The sequence below is a fragment of the Callorhinus ursinus genome, unplaced genomic scaffold (genome assembly GCF_003265705.2).
Source record: "Callorhinus ursinus isolate GAN/ISIS: 27379988/994484 unplaced genomic scaffold, GSC_fseal_2.0 scaffold65, whole genome shotgun sequence".
Classification (NCBI taxonomy): domain Eukaryota; kingdom Metazoa; phylum Chordata; class Mammalia; order Carnivora; family Otariidae; genus Callorhinus; species Callorhinus ursinus.
Window position 1 is genome coordinate 4,859,342 of NW_027397127.1, and position 20,408 is coordinate 4,879,749.

General features: G+C 45.9%; 1 protein-coding gene across 6 annotated transcripts in view; it reads right to left on the reverse strand.

Annotated features, from left to right (window-relative positions):
• The window catches only part of TMEM164 (transmembrane protein 164), a 161,754-nt gene that overhangs the window by 130,502 nt on the left and 10,844 nt on the right, over window positions 1-20,408 (reverse strand). Inside the window, exon 1 of one of the 6 annotated variants that reach the window (XM_025853652.2) lies at window positions 14,686-17,344. The exons of the other annotated variants lie outside the window; for them this stretch is intronic. Coding sequence (XP_025709437.1) covers window positions 14,686-14,736 — 51 coding nt within the window. The 5' untranslated portion in view covers window positions 14,737-17,344. Of the gene's footprint in view, window positions 1-14,685; window positions 17,345-20,408 lie in introns of those variants that run through there. 6 annotated transcript variants of the gene reach the window in all.

Below are 20,408 nucleotides of genomic sequence, written 5' to 3' on the forward strand. Positions count from 1 at the left end.
TGTGTATCTGAGCCACAGGAAGGCACACAATAACTGGAAGCTAATGCGAAAATAAATCACTTGTGTTTTCTGATGTGGCTGGGTTTGATGGAGTTGGTGAATCACTACTGCCCAATAAAGGAGGGGCGAATAACTCACATCCTTTCCCAGCAGCCTGCCTGCCCCTGGCAGAGCTGACCTTGGGATACCACCCTCATCTGTCACTCCCCGTCTCATGAATGTTTAATGGCTCCGTATTACCGACCCTATCAAGTCCAAATGTTTGCTCCTGGCACTCCAGCTTGTCACTCTCTGCCTCCAAACCTACCAATCTAGCGCTATCGCCCTCCCACTGAGGCAGTTGCCACTGTGAACCAAACTCACAGCTTCCCCTCTTCTCCAGGGTTCTACCAGGATCTGGGATGCCTCTTCAGATGTCCAGGCAGCCACGAAGTCAACGTTATTGCAGATTACTACAAATCCCAAGCTCTTAGCCATAAAAGAGACCGTACCTTTAAATATTCTATACGATCCTGCACTGTCCGATATGGTAGCCACTACTACACGTGGCTATTTCCATTTCAAGTATTGGAAATTAAATAAAATGAAAAAAAAATCAGTCCTTCGGTTACAATAAGCACATATCAAGTGCACAGTCACTACACGAGGCTAGTGGCTACCGTATCGGAAAACATAACCATGAAACATTCCCATCATCACAGACACTTCTAACAGCACAGTCTAGTACTATACTATATATGCAAGAGAGGAGGAGCCTGATGTGTGCTAAAACTGTTGTGTGTCAGGGGCGCCTGGGTGGCTCAGTCGTTAAGCGTCTGCCTTCAGCTCAGGTCATGAGCCCGGGGTCCTGGGATCGAGCCCCGCAGGGAGTCTGCTTCTCCTTCTCCCTCCACCTGCCGCACCCCCTACTTGTGCACACTCGTGCTCTCGGTCAAATAAACAAATAATATCTTTAAAAACAATAAAGATAAAATTGTTGTGTATCATCACTTGGAAAACTTGAGGACCCACATTTCACAAAAAGGAGTGCACAGGACTTAGGGATACAGCCCTTCTGAGGTAACCAGAAAAGCATTCTTATCAGCGATTCCCAACTAGTTCTGTAAACATTGCAGGTGATTGCAACATCGCTCTTTTAATTTTTTTTTCCAAAAAGTCACATGCAGCAGATATCAGGAACCTCTCAACAAAGTACTAGCAGATTAGTCAGGCCCCTGGATACTAAGCTCTCTGCTAGGTTCTGGGAACCAATACAAATAACACGGCCCAGTCCCTGCTCTGGGGAGAAAGCCCATACACAGAAAACTGCAGGAGGCAGGAAGTTATATAAAGGTCCTAAGAGGTACCATGGGGAGCAAAGAGAGCAAATGAGTAAGAACGAGAGAGGACTGCCTGGACAGGAAGATGAATTCAGATCTGGATCGGGCCCTAAAGGATGAGCACAATTTCAGTGCAGGAGCTCAGGGGATGAAAGGAAAAACTGCATTAGCAAAAGGGGGAGCGCGTTAGGGCACAAGGTGTGTTTACAGACAAGCGAGCCAAAGAAGAAATGTGGCAGCTCATCAACCATCACTTGAAACTTTTTCCAACCACCCTAATAATCAAAGAATTACATATTAATTTAGATGTCATTTTGAAAAAGACTTGGCTTTTCTGAGAGTTATCTGTTGGCAAGGATGAGGTAGAATAGAGTGTCTTCTGCACTGCTGGTGGGAATATAAATGGGCACTGCCTTTTTGAAAAGCCAATATTAAGCTCCTTAAAAGCATTCAGACCCCTGACCTGATCATTCCACTTCAAGGAAAATGGTGTACAAAATTATCTCAAATACAAAGATTTATGTACAAGGCAGTTTTTTTGCAACATCACTTATAATTGAGAAAATCATAGGAAATGATTAGGTAAAATTATGACCTAGTTATAGGATATGGAGTATTATGTAGCCATTAAGAATTATGCTTCTGACAAGTTAGGGGTGCCTGGGTGGCTCAGTCGGTTGGGCATCCGACTTCAGCTCAGGTCATGGTCTCAGGGTTCTGGGATCGAGTCTGGGATAGAGTCGGGCTCCTCACTTAGCAGGGAGTCTGCTTGTCCCTCTCCCCCCGCCCCCTGTGCATACAGTCTCTGTCTCTCTCTCTCTCTCAAATAAATAAAATCTTAAAAAAAAAAAAAAGAATTATGCTTCTGACAAGTTTTAAATGACATGGAGAATGTTACAGGAATATTAAGTGAAAAAAAAATCTGGGCACAAAACTGGTAGTATAGAATACATAGTCACAACCATGTAAAACAATATGAATAAAAGGAGAAAAATAAGCAAAAATGTTTACATTTTGGTAGCAAGATTACGAGTGACTTTTATTCCCTCCCTATACCAGGGTTCGGCAAACAATGCCCCACACACCAAATCTCACTGATTTGTCTGTAAAGTTTTATTGGAAAACAAACACGCACATTCACTTCCATATTGCCATTGCCCATGGCTGATTTTGTGCTACAAAGGCAGAGTGGAGTAGTTGTGACAGACACAAAAATATTTCCTATCTGGCCCTTTACAGAAAAAAGTTGCCAGCCCATCTACTTTCCAAATTTGCCATAATGAGTATGTGTTACTTTGGCAATCTTTTTTCTAAAAGGCCTATTTCCGCACGGCGAAGGGCCACAGAGAGCAGGCGAACAACGTCATGTTTTATCTTGTAACTGGGAGCACTAGAAGTTTCTGAGGGTGGAACATGATCTGACATGATGCCCACTAGTAAAACACAGAACATCAAATCTTTTAAAAGGATGGAATTTAAACAGCATGCCAGGCAGAGTCTGTGATTCATCAACAGCTGTGATTCTGGGCCACTCCTCATTTAAAGGGGAAGGTTAACTTAAGATTTGGCTTGTTACTGTTTTCCAACTTCCTCCTCTTACTAAGCCCTATGAAATGGCCTCCTCACTGTCGTAATGACCAATCAAATTGTTCCCTCCAAAGAAAGGGGGAGGCCATATGCAAATTTGTGACTTTTGCCTGGAGAGACCTTTGAAGGTTTAGGGCAGTATTCCTGGCTTCTGGAAGTCGGTCCTCCATTTTCCAAGCTTTTTCCTTTCTCCTACTTTTCTTTCCTGTTCTAAAAGGACACGGGAAGATAGATGTGACAATGGGTAAAGGGGAAGGAGGGACGGAGAAAGGCACAAAAAGAAAAGAATAGGAAGTGTCTGAAGTTTCCATCTCAAGAGCCCTCAAGGAGCCCCTAGGATCTACCCACCCATAGAACCTGGTCAAGACCCTAAAACCTGCTTCCAAGGAATAGGAGCTAACAGGAAGTTTCTACACTCACAGGCTTTCTGCGGGTTCTCTATGCCTTGACCACCTGCCCCAGTCCTACTTCCCTGGACTCGTTGCAAATAACCCTTTCGTACAAACTATTGTTTGCTCATTCTCTCAGGCATGAACACAGTGAAAGCATGGAAAAGTCTTAAGAGTAGTTTCCTTTCAAATAAACACACTCCCAGTCACCAGGATGATTAATCATCTACAGAACGAAAAACTCCAAACTACCGTAATTTCAGGTCTGGATGGAATAAAACCAAAGGAAATAGGTCTCAGGCTGTGGTGTTTGTTGTTGTCTTATTTTTAATTTTAAATACATGACATTTGGGGGGGATTGCAGCAAATTAACGCTGTGAATTTCATCTGTGGCACCTCTGAAAACAGAACCATTCACATGTAAATCCGCTAGCTGGTTTTCAAAAATCTACTTATATTGTGTGTTATTGGTTCAGGAGAAAGGAGATACGAAACCCACCGAGGTGCTCAATTATTTAACAGATCATCCTTAACATTTTGTATTTTAACATATACCCACCACCAACAATTGTTCTCACGAGCTTCCTGAAACATTAAGCTGCACTGCTCTCCTTCTTCTAAATCAAATATAAGTAATTTGTTGTCATAGCAATGCTTCATCCCACTCCAAAATAGTTCAATACAGGCTTTGTTTCAGCAGGCAACTATCTATCTACCAAAAATTGGTCATTATCTTCTCTCTTCTTGACAAATGCCTTATTAAATTTAGCTGCCTGGTTTTACAGTTCTCAGGAGACTGCATTTCTGTGGCATTTTCTCGCATCTGGATGGGAAAGGAGCTCATAGAACTGCCTGGAAGCATATTACAGTTAAGTTGCTGGGTGACAGCCAGTCTCACTAGTCATGATGACAACGATCCTTTGCATTATTACCCAGCTTTACAGTTTAGAGAGTGTTGTCATCCACTTCACTGTATTGTGAGGCATACTAGAAGATGCTTCCACGTTTCAATTCCTGACATCAGGCGGGTAATTTCACTGTGCGTGCGCATCAGCAGGAACCTACACTTGTTCTCGGTCTTTCTTCTCGAAGCTTGAGTTCTGCTTTTCTACCCCATTGATGTGGTACAGAGTAAGATAATGAGGGCAATTAAAGAAGCTTTTGGAAATGTCAGTGGATACCATTTTGTCAGTTCCTGCGCAAAGGCCCCCTGAGAGATATTTATTAGCTGTTCTCACAAACACCCAAGCCCACACCCCAGAGCCAGTACCAATATTAATGCTAATCTCAGATTTGTAGAGCATGTTAGAGTTTACAGAGCAATGTCACAAAGAGGATCTAATTTGGACTGTACCTCTTCTCTACCCATCCCCCCAACACATATAAACACAGCTGGATCTTATTCCAGCGCTTACAAAAATTTATCCATTTTTAAAATAAAGGTGAATCACTGGTGTTTCCAGATCCAGGTCCTTCCAGCCTTGACCTTTATTTCATGCAGCCGTATTCTGTGGTCTCTAGACCTCCGCCCTCACCTCCCCCGCACCATCCCCCCCCCATCATTAGGTTGGAATTTCTTTTGCCCTATGCTCTTGTGAGAAAAGCAAATTTGAAGAATCAGAAGGTAGGGAGGGGAGATTCTTTGACGTGAGCCAAGGTCTTTAAAAAGAAAGAGAAGGAGAGTGGGAAGATGGATTCCCAGAAACTTTCACTTTTTTAAATACATTCCTGTATTTTTTTTTAAATTTTTACATTTATGATCACGTGTTACTTCTGTATTTCAAAATAAATAAATAAATAAAAGCTTGTTTTCAAAAATGAAGAGGGGGAAAAGAGCAGCATAGTTGCATTTAAATGAAAGGACAGCCAGAAACAGGGGGTCCTAAAGGGCTCACCTGCTCCCCCTTCTTTGAAATTCTCTGGGAGGGAAGGAGGCCCTAGTGGAGAAGGACCAGTTCAGAGCGCTCAGTTAGGAAATGGAGTCAGAATCAGGGGTTGCCCTAACAGAGCCTGAAAATGAGATCTCACAGAACCATGCAGGCTCCAGAGCTGGAGCTGAAAAGTTCCATTCCCGCCCAAATGTGACCAAATGTAATTTGTGTCTCTGTATGACTTCCAGCTTCATGTAGTCGGATTCCCTTAGAAAATCTAATAAAAGGTGTAGTCGTTGCCATCATTCCTGTTGCTTGGTCCTTGTGAGCACTTGTCTCCCACACTTTTTTTTTTTCCTCCTGCAGAATGAGCAGAGGAGCTGATGAATTATTTAGAACCCCTATGCAACTATTATTTCAATTCCTACACACCTCACCTCTGTCAGGTGGAAGGGAAATGAGGACTACCCACATAATTACAGGCACTGAGCCTAAAAAAGGCAGAGAGGTAACGGGATTTGGGCCAGGTCCCACAGAAAATGCTAGGCAGTAGGAAGAAAAATGCCTAAGGGTCTGAAACCTGTCTGACCAGCCAACTGTAATGCCTTTAAGGCCCAAGAGAAAGAAAGCTCTCCTTCCCAACCTCTTGCCCAACCCAAAAGGAATAAGGCTTTCAAAACTGTTTTAATGACGACAAAAGCCTCTGGCACTAGAGGGTATGAGAGTGTTAATTTTGTTTGGCAAAGTCAAATTGCTTTAAGAATTTAATTCTATAACTGGGAAGGTGCAATTCTGATTTTAAATGTGTTTCTTCCCTGGAGCTCAAAATCCAATTTACCAGCCCACCTAGAGGGATGCTTTTGCTTTCACCAAGTCATCCTTATTAATCTATCTACAGGCTAAGTTGCAATGGGAACCCCTATATTGAACATTTGATCAATGGATGTAACAAAGAAATGTAAAAAGTAACCTACTACACCTAATAACCTAGCTTCAAAAAATACAAAGTAATGTTAATAGTACTAAAGGAAGAAATAGATAAATCCACCTTTGTGGTGGGAAATTTTAACAACTCTCCCAACCACTGACAGAGGAAGCAGACCAAAAAAAAAAAAAAAAGGGGGGGGTAAGGCTGTCCAAGAGCAGCAAAATTAACAAGGTTGATCTAGCAGACATTGGCCTCATGCCAGGGCACAAAACAAGTCTCGACAAATTTCAAAGAAACAGACCACGCAGACTACATTCTCTGATCACAATGTTATTAAGATAGGAATCAACACACCAAACATTTCTAAACAAATGCTTCGAAAAAAAATTGTTTTAAACCTTCTGAACACCAAGGGTTAAGAAATCACATTGAAAATTATGAAATACTTAGAAACCGATCAACATAACAAAATACTATGTATTGAAATTTGTGGGATCTAGCTGAAGCAGTAGGTAGCACAAAATTATTAGCCTTTCATACTTACGGTCAAATAAGAAAGTCTGAAAATAAATGAGCTAAGCATCCAACTTCAGTTAGAAAAAGAACAGGAGATAAAAACTCAAAGACAATATGAAGGATAAAACAATTTTTAAAAAAATGAGCAGAAATGAACAAACTAGGAGACTAACGTACTACGGAGAGGATTAACAAAGCCCAAATTACTTCCTATAAAAGATAAATAAAACTGAAAAGCTTCTGGTGAGACTGATTTTTTGAAAAATAGTAAGTCAGTCAGAGAAAGACAAATACCACGTGACTTCCCTCATATGCAGAATTGAAGAAACAAAACAAATGAACAAAGAAAAAAAGAGACAGAAAACCAGACTCTTAACTATAGAGAATACACTGATGGTTGCCGGACAGGAGGGGGGGGCAGGGGAGAGGAGGAAATAGGTGAAGGGGATTAAGAGTACACATGTGTGGAGCGCCTGGGTGGTGCGGGTGCTTCAGCGTGTGACTCTTGGTTTTGGCTCAGATCATGATCTCAGGGTCGTGGGATTGAGCCCTACCTTGGGCTCCATGCTTAGAGCGCAGCCTGCTTGAGTTTCTGTCCCTCTGTCCACCACCCCCCACCCCTCCCCGCCGCTCTCTCTCTCAATAAATAAATCTTTAAGAAAAAAAAAAGAGTACACGTATGTGATGAGCACTGAGTAACGTATAGAATTGTTGAATCACTACATTGTACAGCTGGAACTATTATAACACTATACGTTAATTATACTGGAATTAAAAAATAAATACAACTTTTTAAAAAGTTAGTAATATTATGAATGGAACGGGGGATATCTTTTTAATATCTGCAGTTTCTACAGTTAAGAGGCTTTTATTAATAATTTTAAACCAATTGATTTGAAAATGTAGACACGATGGTTACTATGTGCATAGAAAAACAAACCACCAACACTAACTAAAGAAGAAATGGAATACTTGATAATTCCTATTGTCATGAGAAGAACTGAATCAGTAGTCCAAAATCTTCCCACAAAGAAGACATCAAAGCCCAGATAGTTTTACTGGCAAGTTCTAGCAATCATTCAAGAAACAAATAACTCCAATCTCAAACGAACTATTCCCAAGTTAAGAAAGAGAGAAAGCACTACCCAATCCTTTTTATGAAGCTAGCATAAACTTAATACCAAAACCTGATGAGGACAATATAAAAAAGGAAAATGAGAGCCAGACTGATTCACAAACATAGTTGTAAAAACATCAAAGCAAATACTAGCAACCCATATTCAGGAGCAAAAAACTTAATATATCATGACCACGGTGATTTGGTTCCAGAAATGCAAAGCTGGTTTAATGAATCAATCAATGTAATTCGCCACATTGAAAGATTAAAGAACAAAAGTCATCTCAATAGATGAAGAAAAAAGCCTTTGATAAAAGGCAACATCCACTCATGACTAACAAAAATGTAACAACTTAGCAAACTCAGAATAGAAAGGGACATCTATAGTCTGATAAAGGAGACACCAACAAAAAAATCTACAGCAAACATCATACTTAATGGGGAAACACCGAAAGCATATCCTTTAACACAGGGATCAAGATAAGGGCACCCACCATTGCCACTTCTATTAAACATTATACTAAAGGCCTTAACCAGAACCGTAAGGCAAGAGAAAGATATTTTGAAAAAGACAATGGCAGCAAAGAAAGAGACAAGGGTCTCACTATTTGTAGATTATGATTACCAACAGAGAGAACCCAAAAGAATCCTCAGATAAATTAATGACCATTAATTTAAAGGCATTTGGCAAAGGTTGCTATACACAAAAATAATGAACAAAAATCCACTGCATTCCTAGACACCAGCAACTGACGATTACAATATGGAAGTTAAAAAAGAAAGAAAAATGACTACAGCCTGTTCAGGGTAGCTGGTGAAACCCCCGGGTCTGGTGTCTAAATCCAGCTCCACCACAAGCTGTGTGACCTTGGGCAAGCTATTCAGTTGTTCTGTACCCTACCTGCTAGAATTCTGGCGAGGATTAAATGAGTCAATACATGTAAGGCACTTAGAGGAGCCTGGCACAAAGGCAGTGCTAAATAAATGCAAGCTGATACTATTAATGTGAAGAAGTAGTTAATAGGCCTATTACCAAGAGCTCAAAGGTTCTAACTATCGGACTCCAAGCCATCTCAGGGGTAAAATGTCAGGGAGCCACCTGTCACAGGAGCGAATGACACCCCCCCAGGTTTTCCCTAAGGCTGGGCACTGAATTCCCAAACTCCCACACCCAACACACAGCTCATTACCCACACACCCGGCAGTCTACAGGGCAATCAACAGAAGCACAAGCCCTTTCTCTGGAGGCTTCTGCCCCAGTCTTACCGACTCTGTCACTGGCAGCACAAGTCAACAACTTCAGGCTTCCTGTGAGGACGCAATCCAGAGTTCTTGATGGCTACTTTTCATCATCAAAAGAAAAAGGCAAACCTCGGCCTCTTAGTTCAGACTAATGCCAGAAAGCCTTTGTGAGGTTTTAAGAAAAGCTTTTGGCTACCAGCTCCATTTCTTGGGGGGAAGGAGGAAGACAGACCAAATATTTTGGAACACCTACTATAAACCACACACTTTTCTCCGGGCTTCACAAGTAAGAACTCATTTAATTTTCTCCATAACCTGGTGAGGTAGATGGAATTCTTAGCCCCATGTTATTAGTGAGAAACAAGGTGACAGGGATGTGACTTACTAAAAGGCACAGAGCTCACGAGTGATAGAAACCAGCTTCAAACCCAGATCTGTCTGACTCCAAAGCCCTCCGCCAAGCTCAAAGAAAAGGAAGAAGAGAAACTAATTCCTGAACTGGATGAGGGAAGTGGCACTGCGTATATGAAGCTATGGATTTCGATTCTCCTTTCGAAAACAGAGGCCAAAATTAGAATGGGAGTGCAAATAATCATCATGAGGAGAGAAGTCTGAAAAATCAACAAACCAGCAGGGTATCCAAGCGAGTGTTTGTGATGTCGCTGGGATGACACGCTGGTGCCATTTCATGGCATGACTGAGCAATATTTTAAAAACCCACAGAAAGACTGCCATTTTGCCAAACCTGTTTCTGAGAAGCCAGGATGTTATGGCTGGAACATATACCCCATACGCGCTGACCCAGACCTGGGTACAAAGAAGGTAAAATCAGTAAAATCGGTTTTGAATGCCACCGGGTCGTTAGCTCCTTCTGAATGGCAACCCTGCTGGGCTAATGTACTTGACCGCCCACAAGTGATGAGCATCCCAAGCACTTTAACCTGGGGCCAGGAAGAGCAAGGCTCATGTATGTGCAGCTCTGATCACGTACCGCGCACCACCGCCATCACAGCCCACCTGTCTGCCCCCAGGTAAACGAGTTTGTTCCTCCTAATGGTGGTTCCTCATCTGTACGGACGGGAGGGGTTGGCTCTGGGGGCAGCCTTTCAGAGCCCTGCCTGAGCCAAGCGGATACACACACCATCCCAAATAAGGGCCTCCAGGTTCGGGAACACACTCGCACCACACTCCCCAAAAAGAGCATAAAAATATTTTTAAGATCAAAGCTACCATTCCAACTACGGCATCACCTAGACCCTGTAGATTATTAATCTTAGGGGCGCCTGGGGTGGCTCAGTCAGTTAAGCATCTGCCTTCGGCTCAGATCATGATCCCAGAGTCCTGGGACTGAGCCCTGTGCTGGGCTCCTTGCTCAGCAGGGAGTCTGCTTCCCCCTCTGCCCTCTGCCGCTCCCTCTGCTTGCGCTCTCTCTCTAATAAATAAAATCTTTAAAAAAAAGATTATTAACCTTAAGTGTTCTTGACTACAAGGTGGTTTTTTTTTTTTTAACAACAAAACAGATAAAAGGTAAAGTGCACTAGACCTAGTTATTGTCTATCTGCTTTTAAACTCTGAAGGGAGATAGGGTTGCATACAACCTGTTATTTAGATTGCTTCTTTCCTAGAAACCACTATCTTCCAAAGCCCTCTTGCAAAATAGAACACAAATTCTAGTAATTCTAACAGAGCAATAAAATATGAGCACCCCATACTTAAGTGACCTATTACCAGTCTTCATTTGATCTTCAGAAATACTCTGAGACTACAAGGTCTGAAATTAAATAATAACCACTCTAAGAAAGCTAGTACTTTTTAATGTGGGTAACTGAAAAGAAACTATTTCTTCATAAATTCCCAAGGGAACACAGAACCAACGTGTTACTGCCTAAGCATGGCAAAGCCATTTGAGGTTAATTGATCCATCCAGGAAGCTCCTGGGAGCATCATTTGATTCTCCCCACTTTTGCATTTCTCTCCATGATGCATTTTGTCCTTCATTCAGTTCTCTGATTTCTCCAGTCTGCCAGGAAGTGAGAAATGAACCAAAGTGTCACGAAATGTCAGAGCTGGAAGGGAGCTCAGGTATCTGGTCCAACCCTCTGTTTAACAGATGTGGAGAATGAATTTGACAGAAGGGAAGTCACTTACCTGATGTGGCAGGTGTCCCGACACAGTGTGCCCAACAGTGGAACAGAACTGCATGCAGGACTCTTCTCACTAGTTAGTTCTTAGATGGGTTTGCAGAAAATTGGCAGATCATTCTTCATCAATACAAATGTGTGTGTGTGTATACACACACACACACACACACACACACACACACACACACACACCTGGTAACCTCTTTAAATGAGAGGATCTCTTACCCTACTAGTTAACAACACCAGCTTGTGAGTCAGCCAGACCTAGGTGTCCATACCAGCTTGGGCACTTTCTAGCTGTGTGACCTTGGGTATGTCACTTAACTTCTCTGAATCGTATTATCCTCACCCATAAAATAGGTGTGCCAGTAAGAGCATCAGTCACACAGGGTACCCGGCCCACTGTAAGTGTTCAGTAAATATTAGTTGTGACTATTACTATAGCCTGGCCCACCAGACAGCCCTAATCCTGTGAGTGCTGGGAGAGGGTGCTGAGAAGAGCAACCCAGTATCTCTCTATGTTGAATTACCTACCCCTGACTTTTCAGAGAAGGCCCCAGACTTGGAAGTGAATTTCTGATTTGGAAATGGATGGGGGACGGGGCTAAAAGAACCAGCCTGATGTTGGCACCACTGGGAGCCCACCCCACTGCACTGATTCTCAGGTGCACACATCAAACCATGCACTTCCTACCCCTCGGGTACATTTCACAACCGGTTTACCTTAAAAAGAACAACAGAGGGACACCTGTGTGGCTCAGTCAGTTAAGCATCTGCCTTCGGCTCGGGTCATGATCCCGGGGTCCTGGGACGGAGTCCCGCATCGGGCTCCCTGCTCAGTGCGGAGCCTGCTTCTCCCTCTGCCTGCCACTGCCCCTGCTTGTGCTCTCTCTCCCTCTCTCTCCCTGGCAAATGAATAAATAAAATCTTAAAAAAAAAAAAAAAAGAACTGAGACAGAAAAGTCATAAACACACTACGTTTGGGAAAACCCCCTAGAAAGAGTAGAAAAGTGCCATAATTAGACACGGGGGCCAGGGTGGGAGGAGAGGGCTTAGATAGAGTCATAGAGTCACTGGCCGTTTCAGTAAAGGGCAAATTAGCCATCTTTAGGCCTCTTGAGCCTGAGCTAGAATTCCAGGGGTAACCAGTGCTGGCCTCCCCAGGCAAGGCTTTAGGAAGGACTCAACATCAGAGCCCACCCCCCACCCCCGCCCCTCGACTGTGAGGAAGCCTTGGAAGCATAAAGCACAAAATGGAAATCCCATTCAAGTTCTCACATGGGCCATTAGGTTCCCTTGTCCTTCAAACAATGCGCAGAACAGTGTAATAGGACCACGGAGGGAGGCAGCCATTCCCAGGCGGCGTGACCTTGGGCAAGTAGCTTCCCGCGCTGGGCTTCTTTCCCCAGCTGCAAAATGGAAGGCTTGAACTACAGGCATTTGGAAGGGCCTCCAGCACTTTCCTGCTCACCCTTCTGCACCGATCCTGCCACCTATAAATGCAGTAATTAAGACTATAAATGAGCCTTGATAATAAGCTCCCTGGGGAGCAGAAACCATATCGGCTATTCCTTGTGTATCCCACAGTCCCCGATATGATGCGAGGCCCAGAGTAACTGCATAATAAATGGTGAGTGATACCAGTTCGCTGCGCAATACCTGGCATAGCAAAGCTTCTCCCATGCCGGGCAGTGCTCCTCCAGCCTCTCTCCCACCAGACTTTTCAAAGAGGTCAGATTTTCCCATTCCTGGGCTTTTAATAAAAACAAGCATTGCATAAGAAAACAAAGCTCCTTGTGACTTCACGTGACAATGATTAAACACCTAGGTGCCAGGCGCCCTGCTCTATACTAGAAAAGGGGAAAGCCAGGGCCCCGGGGCTGCCGCTCCTCCTACAAGCTGTATGAGTCAGGGCGAGGCAATTAACCCAGCCCACCGTGAGGCCCGGTAAGCGCAGCAGCTATTACCAAGGAACTCCTGAATCTTAGGGCGGCCAGCGATTTCTCCCAGGCAGGCTAGCAACTATGCAACGGGATGAGCACTTTACTAGCGATCACCCACTTCAGCCTCGGAATGCATTGCGTCCGGCCATCCACGCTAGCCGTGCCTCACCTGGGTTGCCCGTCAGGATCACTTGAGGAGCTTTTTAAAAAAGGCTGATGCCCAGCCCCCCCCCCCCGACAATTATATAAGAATGGGGTGGAGGGAGCAGGCGCTGGAATTTTTCGAAGGCTTCCTTAGTGACTATATGGCCTAAGTGACTTCCTTAGTGACTGGATGGACTCCTGGCCTCCCTCCACCTTCTCCGCATCCACTTCTAGCCCCAAACCCAGTGACAGGTCCAGCAGATAGCTGGACTCCGAGGCCTGCAAGGGGCCCCAGAATTCTACCTCCCTCACTCGCCAGACTGTTCTCTGAGCCGTAAGAGAACTCAGTCAACGTGGCAACATTTCTGGCAACCAAAACTTAACCGAAAGGAGGCTTTCTTGATCAACCCTCAGTCAGAGAAGGCAATTAGCTTGTCCAGGCCATGCCCCAACCATTCCGTTTACTGGAGGCTTAATTGGCCCGACATCTCATCTTTTTTTTTTTTTGGAAGCTTCTCTACTCCTCTGACACTTAATTTGTCCCTTCTCCACTGCCCTACTCCCTGCCCCATACTGATGCTTCTCACTCCCTCTGCAGCTCAGCGCCCAGTCTCTCCCGGACCCCACTCCCACCTCCACCCCCACCCCTGCCCCATTCTCTCCCTTTCCCTCTTGCCCCATCTCTCTCTCCCTCCCCACCTTCCCCCCCCCCCATGTGGTGGGGTTTGCATTTTAATTCCTTCTTAATCAGCCTCTGCCTACTCTCCGCCACTTCATCACTCTTCTTTTCCTCTCCTTCCTCCCCCTTTCAGCTGAACCTCCTGGCAATGGGGTAGCTGCCACCTTCCAGGGGTCGGTCACCTCTCCGTGCCCCCTGCCTCGCTCGCCCCAGCCCCACAGGCAGCAAGGCTTCTGCGGGCACGGTCTCCCAAACACATGATGTCTTCCACGTTGCCAAATCTTCTCTCGTGAGCTGGCTTCCTTCATCCACTGGACCTCTTCTAGTAAAACAGTTCTCCCAGGCTGCCAGTCATCTCCTTTCTTTCTTTAAAAAGTCTTTTTTTTTTTTTATCTTAACTGCACAAGAAATTTGTACTTGCGAATCCACACGACACAAATGTATTAAGTAAAAAGTGAGAGTGCCCCCCTTTCCCCAATCACTCAGGAGTAAGCACCATCTGGTGCCCTACCGACTGAGCCAGCCAGATGCCCCTGCAACTTATTTTGGGTTTTGTCTTTAATTTTTAACAATATATCATGTACATCTTTCAAAGTGAACGCAGAGGTTGGGCCTCCCCTTTAAAAGCTGTGCAATACTCCACTGGCCAGTTTTGCTATTCTGCAACGGGTGGGCTGATTCCCAACATTCTCTATTTACCAACACTGATACCATAAATGTCCTTGTATGCAACGCCTCCCACTCCAACATTTCTAGGTGACTATTTAGAAGTGGGTGGGTAGCTGGCCACAGGACCAGCCTGTACTCACCAATTCCAACCGCCCTTTCTCAAGGCCTCCTGGGTCTCCCCCTCGTGGCATCACATGGCACAGGGGACCCGCTCCTGCTGCCTGAAACTCCTTCCACTTCCTGGATGACTCCCTCGCCGAGTCTTCTCTCTGCCCCACAAAGCAGGCAGTCCACGGAATACTTTTCTTCCTTCTCTTCCCTGACTGGCACGACGTTCTCAGTCCTCTATCTCCTCCAGACAGCTCCCTAAATCGACATTTCTAGCCCTAACCACAGCTCAACTGCCTGCTGGCCATTCCAGCCTCGAGGTCTCAAGCCTCGGAAACTGAACAAGTCCCAGAATGAACTCATGACCCTTTTCCTCTAAGCCTCAGTTCCCTCATCTGAAAAACGCAGGGATTTTTTTCCAAATTAGGAGTCTAGTAGGCACTAGATGCTGTGGGGGATACAGCAATTCATAAAAACACAGGCTTTGCATTCAGGGAACACACACTCTAAGGAGCAGGAAGATACATAAACAATTATGTAATACAAGGCAGAATTAAATGCTAAAATAGACAAAAGCAGCTAAATCTGGGGTGGAGGCTTGAAGAGAGCTTCACAAGAGGCAGTGTTTGGGCTGAGCCTTGAATGATGACTAGCATTTCAACAGGAAGAGAAAAGAGAATATTTCTGGCTGAGGGTATGGCATGAACAGAGTATAAACTCAGAGAGGCACACATGGAAGAAGAATGTACTAGAGGATAAGGTTGGAGAGAAAGACCATAGGTGACCCTGAATCCTATCATCATAAGGAGTTCAGGCTTTCTCTAAAGAGTTTATCTATTTGCCAGCCCTAGTCTATGTGCCAACTCCAAACGATTGACAGTCGCTGCCTAAAATGCTATGCTAAAAAGGATGTGGGACCTACATGGCGACTCACTGGGAAAGCATGCCTATGAACGATTGGCAAAAGCAGCTCAGGGCACCATAAGGAATATGCATAAGACGTAAGGTAATAGGGAGCTCTCGAAGGCTTTTGAGCAATGGAATGCCATGACCCAGCATGTGCGTTACCTGTATCATTCCGGCAGCAGCGTAAAGGATAAACAGAGCAGGAATCAGTCGGGAGGCTGCCATAGTAAGCCAGATGGTGATGGTGATGGTGATGAACAACCAAATGAATTAGGGCAGAGGAATCAAAGACGGAAGAGACAGATGGAAGAGATGATAAAAGACAGAACCAAGACCACTCTGACATGGTGATGATGCAAGGGAGGAACAGGGAGGAATGGAAATGCGCCCCGGTTTCAAGGGAGTTAACCGGGGTCACTAGACGGCCTGCAGTGCCACCAGCTAAGATAGCAGCATTGGGGGAAGAGTGTAATTGCTTTTCATTTCAAGTCCTCAAACCACTTTACTTGAGGTGCATGACTCTCAAGCGCCCTTGAGTACACTGGGAGGGGAAAAGCACAGTACTCGTGGCTTGATGGCCTCGGCATTTTTATAAAATATAAGACTACCGGATCACCAAAGAAATATCCATCAGTTATCTGATCCTAGGGACAATGTGCAAATAAACCTTTGAATGTGCATGCTCTCGAAAGATAATTCCTCCCACTGAGCGAGTGCTTTCGATTCACAGACCTTATTTCCCATGTTTCCCATGCTCACCCTATGAATTAGGAAGGGCAGAAATCATCCCTATCCTACGGTGATAACAGCCATGACTCGTACTTATGAAGCACCTGCGGCGCACCAGACACTCTTCTAAATACTTTACATGTAGGGGCGCCTGGGTGGCTCAGTCGGTTAAGCGTCTGCCTTCAGCTCAGGTCATGGTCCCGGGGTCCTGGGATCGAGCCCCACATCGGGCTCCCTGCTCGGTGGGGAGTCTGCATCTCCCTCTGCCCCTCCCCCTGGCTCATGCTTTCTCCCTCTCTCTCTCCCTCCCTCTCTCTAATGAATATTTAAATACTTTACATGTAGCCATGCATTTCATTCTCACAAGAACCCCACAAAGTAGATACTGCCCTCCCCATTTTACAGAGAAAAAAAAAACAAACAGTCCCAGAAAGGTCGCTGAACCTGCCCAAGGCCTTGACACAGCTGGAAAGCAACAGAGCTGGGATTTGAACCTGGCCAGTCCGGCTCCAGAGCCTGCATTCTTAACCACCACACTCCACGTCTCATAGGAAGACTGAAGCACAGAGAGGTTCCCCCTGACTAGCCGCCACTCCTAGGTTCCATCAGCCAGTTAGTGATGAATTCTGTAACGGAGGCCCAGGGCTGGCTTCTATGACTCTTCATTGTTTACCAACCTCTCCCACTGAGCTGACAGATTACTTTGATCTTTTCCCTCTTTGCCCTTTATCACCCCTGCTAGCCAAGGTTTCTGAGTCCTGCTCAAACAACACAAGATTTCTCTTTGTCTACTGCTGGGTGAGAACAAAAGTCCAGCCCCTTTCGTGCTGGACTGGTTAGGGGTGGAAGGAGGCCATGTGTGGCATTAGTGAACGGGGGAGTCCGGGAGACTCGGCTGTGCTTCTCTTCAGCTGTGCTTCTCTTCAGCTGGGTGACTCTGTACAAATCGCTTCACCTCTCTGGATCTCGATTTGCTCATGCAGAACAATGAGGGAGGAGGTGAACCAGATGGGTCCCTGGGGTTTCCTTCGGCTGTGACTTGGCACCCGCTCTGCCATTTTTGGCAAACCTGAGGAAGGACTGCTAGAATACGTTATACGGTATCTTTCGTCAACCAAAGGGGAAAGTGGTTAGAACCGAGGCAAAGGAAGAATTAGATAAAACAAAACTGACCTTTGTAGAAGGCTGTAAATGAGGTACCGTACACTTAGCGGTAGGTACACTTAGCACCTTGCCTGGGGAGGAAAACTGTGCTCACAAATGTTACAAGGGTTATTACTGCTATTAACTTTCAGAGAGTGTACAGAGATGATGGAAAATTCTAGTGAGATCTCTCTCCTAAATTTGACTCTTTTTTGCCCACTTGACTCTGGTCCGGAATTTATATAGCGTTTAAAAGGTCTGGGCGGGCGGCAGGGGGGGGGGGAGGGGCAGCTACAGGAGCTGAGGCGCCAACTGTCCTCATAGTGATGGACAGTTGTGACTAGAGAACGAGAGCCCAAGCCCAAGGGGAAGGTAAAGAGAAAATTTCAGTGTGAGGGGCCAGGGTTAATCCTCAGTTTGCTGAGAACTGTCTGTGGAAGGGGGAGGGGGTGATACAAAAAAAAAAAAAAAAGACAACAACAGGTGCAGACCACAGAGTACTCTGCAAATTGTTTTTTCAGGACAGACCCAAAGCGGGGAGTAAGAAACTTGGGAAGACGATCCCAGCCTGGAAACCAGGGACACCACGAGTGTCCATCTGAGCAAACACAGCACCACCGGCTGTGAGGTATGGCTAAACACTCTGCCGCGTCAGGAGCCCCTACATGGCAGGCTTCACATTCTTCTCCAAGAGTCCACTGCAGCCTTAGCCCAAAGGACACCCCTGACCTCCTGTGTCCAAGCCAGCAACCCCACCCCACCCCCCCCAAGAGCCCCACCCGGGGAGGACAGCCCCCTGGGCTGTGGGGTGGGGGAACAATCTGTTCTCTTCCCTCACTGGCCAGAAACCTCTCAAACACAGAAACATGACCTTGGCTTGGTGCTAAGCTTGCAGGGTTCTTCTGAGAGCTGAACTGGAAAGTCCAGCGAGGTGCAGCGAAGGTGAAAGCAGCCCCTCTCCTCGGGGTGCCCCGCTCTTCCTTGTGGGCCCGGGAGCCCAGGAAGGAGGGAGAAATGCCCACTCGACGCTGTAGCCAGCAGCGGCAGCCGCCCAGGGGAGCAAGTGGAAAAACGCTGAAGATAATAAGGCACTTAGGCACATGACCCTCAGCAACATTCCTCCAGGGCTCCGAGAATAAAGGGCACTGACAGGCACACACACACATTCAAGTGCCTGGAACTTAAAAAAGGAAACTCTTAACAAATGCAAGCGGACGAGGAGCAAGTGGGGGTACGAAGAGGACCCTTTGTTGCCATCTCCCCGAGGTCCTGGAACGAGTGACCTTCCATTTCTGAGAGCTGCTGTTTCTTCGGATTGCTGTTTGTTTTAGACAGGCCCTCCAAGCCAGCTCCAGCCAGGGAACCAGGATTATTACAGAAAACATGACCTTAGCCTTCCCAATTCTCTCAACTCCAAAGCTAAGAAACTGCCTATTTACCCACAATGCTTGGGAATATGCCCGGAGGCCTTCCAATGGCCTCGACGTGGGGGGTGTCCAAGGGGAGAGCCACCCCCCACTCCAAGGCTGTGAAGTCATATGACCATGGCCTTGGCCCCGGAAGGCTGCACTCAAAGGCAGCTTAACCCCCAGAGCAAAGGCAGTTCTGAGTTTAGCCGGTCTTGAAAATGTGAGAGGTTAACCATATCCTGGAGTTATCATGATTGTCTACTTTTTTTTTTTTTCTCCTGTCCATTTGCTGACAGGTAAGGCAAGGCACTGGTCTACTTGAAAACCCACCTTCGTCCCAGGAGCTCTGGGAGCAGCCCTCTCTCCTCTGATAATTACCGAACCCCAGTAACAAGTGGCACTTGAAAAAGTTACACTCCCCTCAACCAAAAGGAATTAATATAAAAGAAAAAGAAAGAAACCCACACACCTGTCTCTGTCCACCCAGCCAAACCACTCCTCCCATACAAGAGGATCAAACACTCACTGGTTTCCTAGGCTACCAATCTCAAGAGAGTTGGCCCCATGAAGTCAGCCTAGGGATGAAGAGCAGCCCAGAGGTCCCTGGAAAGCCAAGCTTCCTACCAGGGAAAGCCATCCTCCAAATTCTTCAGCCAGGACTGGGTGATTGCAAGTACTTTTCAAATTGCCCAGGAAGCTGTCCTTAGGCCTTAGGCAGCCAAGCCACTCTGCCCCAAGGAGATTACACGGGCGCTAACATCATGGCGCCAGTATTTTTGCCCACGACGTGAAACGAAAATGCCAGGAGAGCTTTTCTCAGAGGAGCTTCTTAAAACTGCCTTCCTGTACCTAATCCTTATGGTCTTATCCCCTGTGAGCTTGGGTGCCTGATGTTGGCTGGCGGTTAAGATTTGAACCCGGGCCGTTAGCACCCTAGAGTCTGGGCTCTCACCCAGTACGCCCCAGCTGCCTTGAAACACGTCATAGTAATACTGTTACTATGAGAAACTTGCTGGCATCTATCGCGGCTCACAATGAGCCACAGCTTCCCCGAAATGCTGGACGTATTTCAGTAAATCCTCACAACAACCCTAGGAGGTAGGTACTATTATTCCCATTTTACAGATGGGCGAAACTGAGGTTCGCCGCGGGTCAAGTAATACATTACACATCACGTGGTGAAGCGGCTCAAATGCAAACCCGGGAAATATGGTCCAAAGGCTTGAGCTGCTTGGCTGACCTTACGTGAGGAAAAGGAGCGTCTCTAGGGCCCTGCTTCCTCAGGCTCCCTGCTGTGCCCCAACTCCAAACGTGCAGGGACCCAGCAAGAATGTGGCAAGGAAGGGCCAATGAGGAAGCCTGTCGAGCCCTTCCGTGTCAATTCGGATTAGATTCAGCTAGGACAAGAGGGTCAAGACTCTTTCCAGAAGCCTCTCCTCACCCCCATCTTCATCTCCACCCGACTTCTGAAGAAAGGACCTCACATCCAGCAGCCTCGGCTACTGCTCTGCCCAGAACATCTAATAAGTGTTTACCCAGGGCTCCCAGAGCCATAGTTAAGGGCCTTA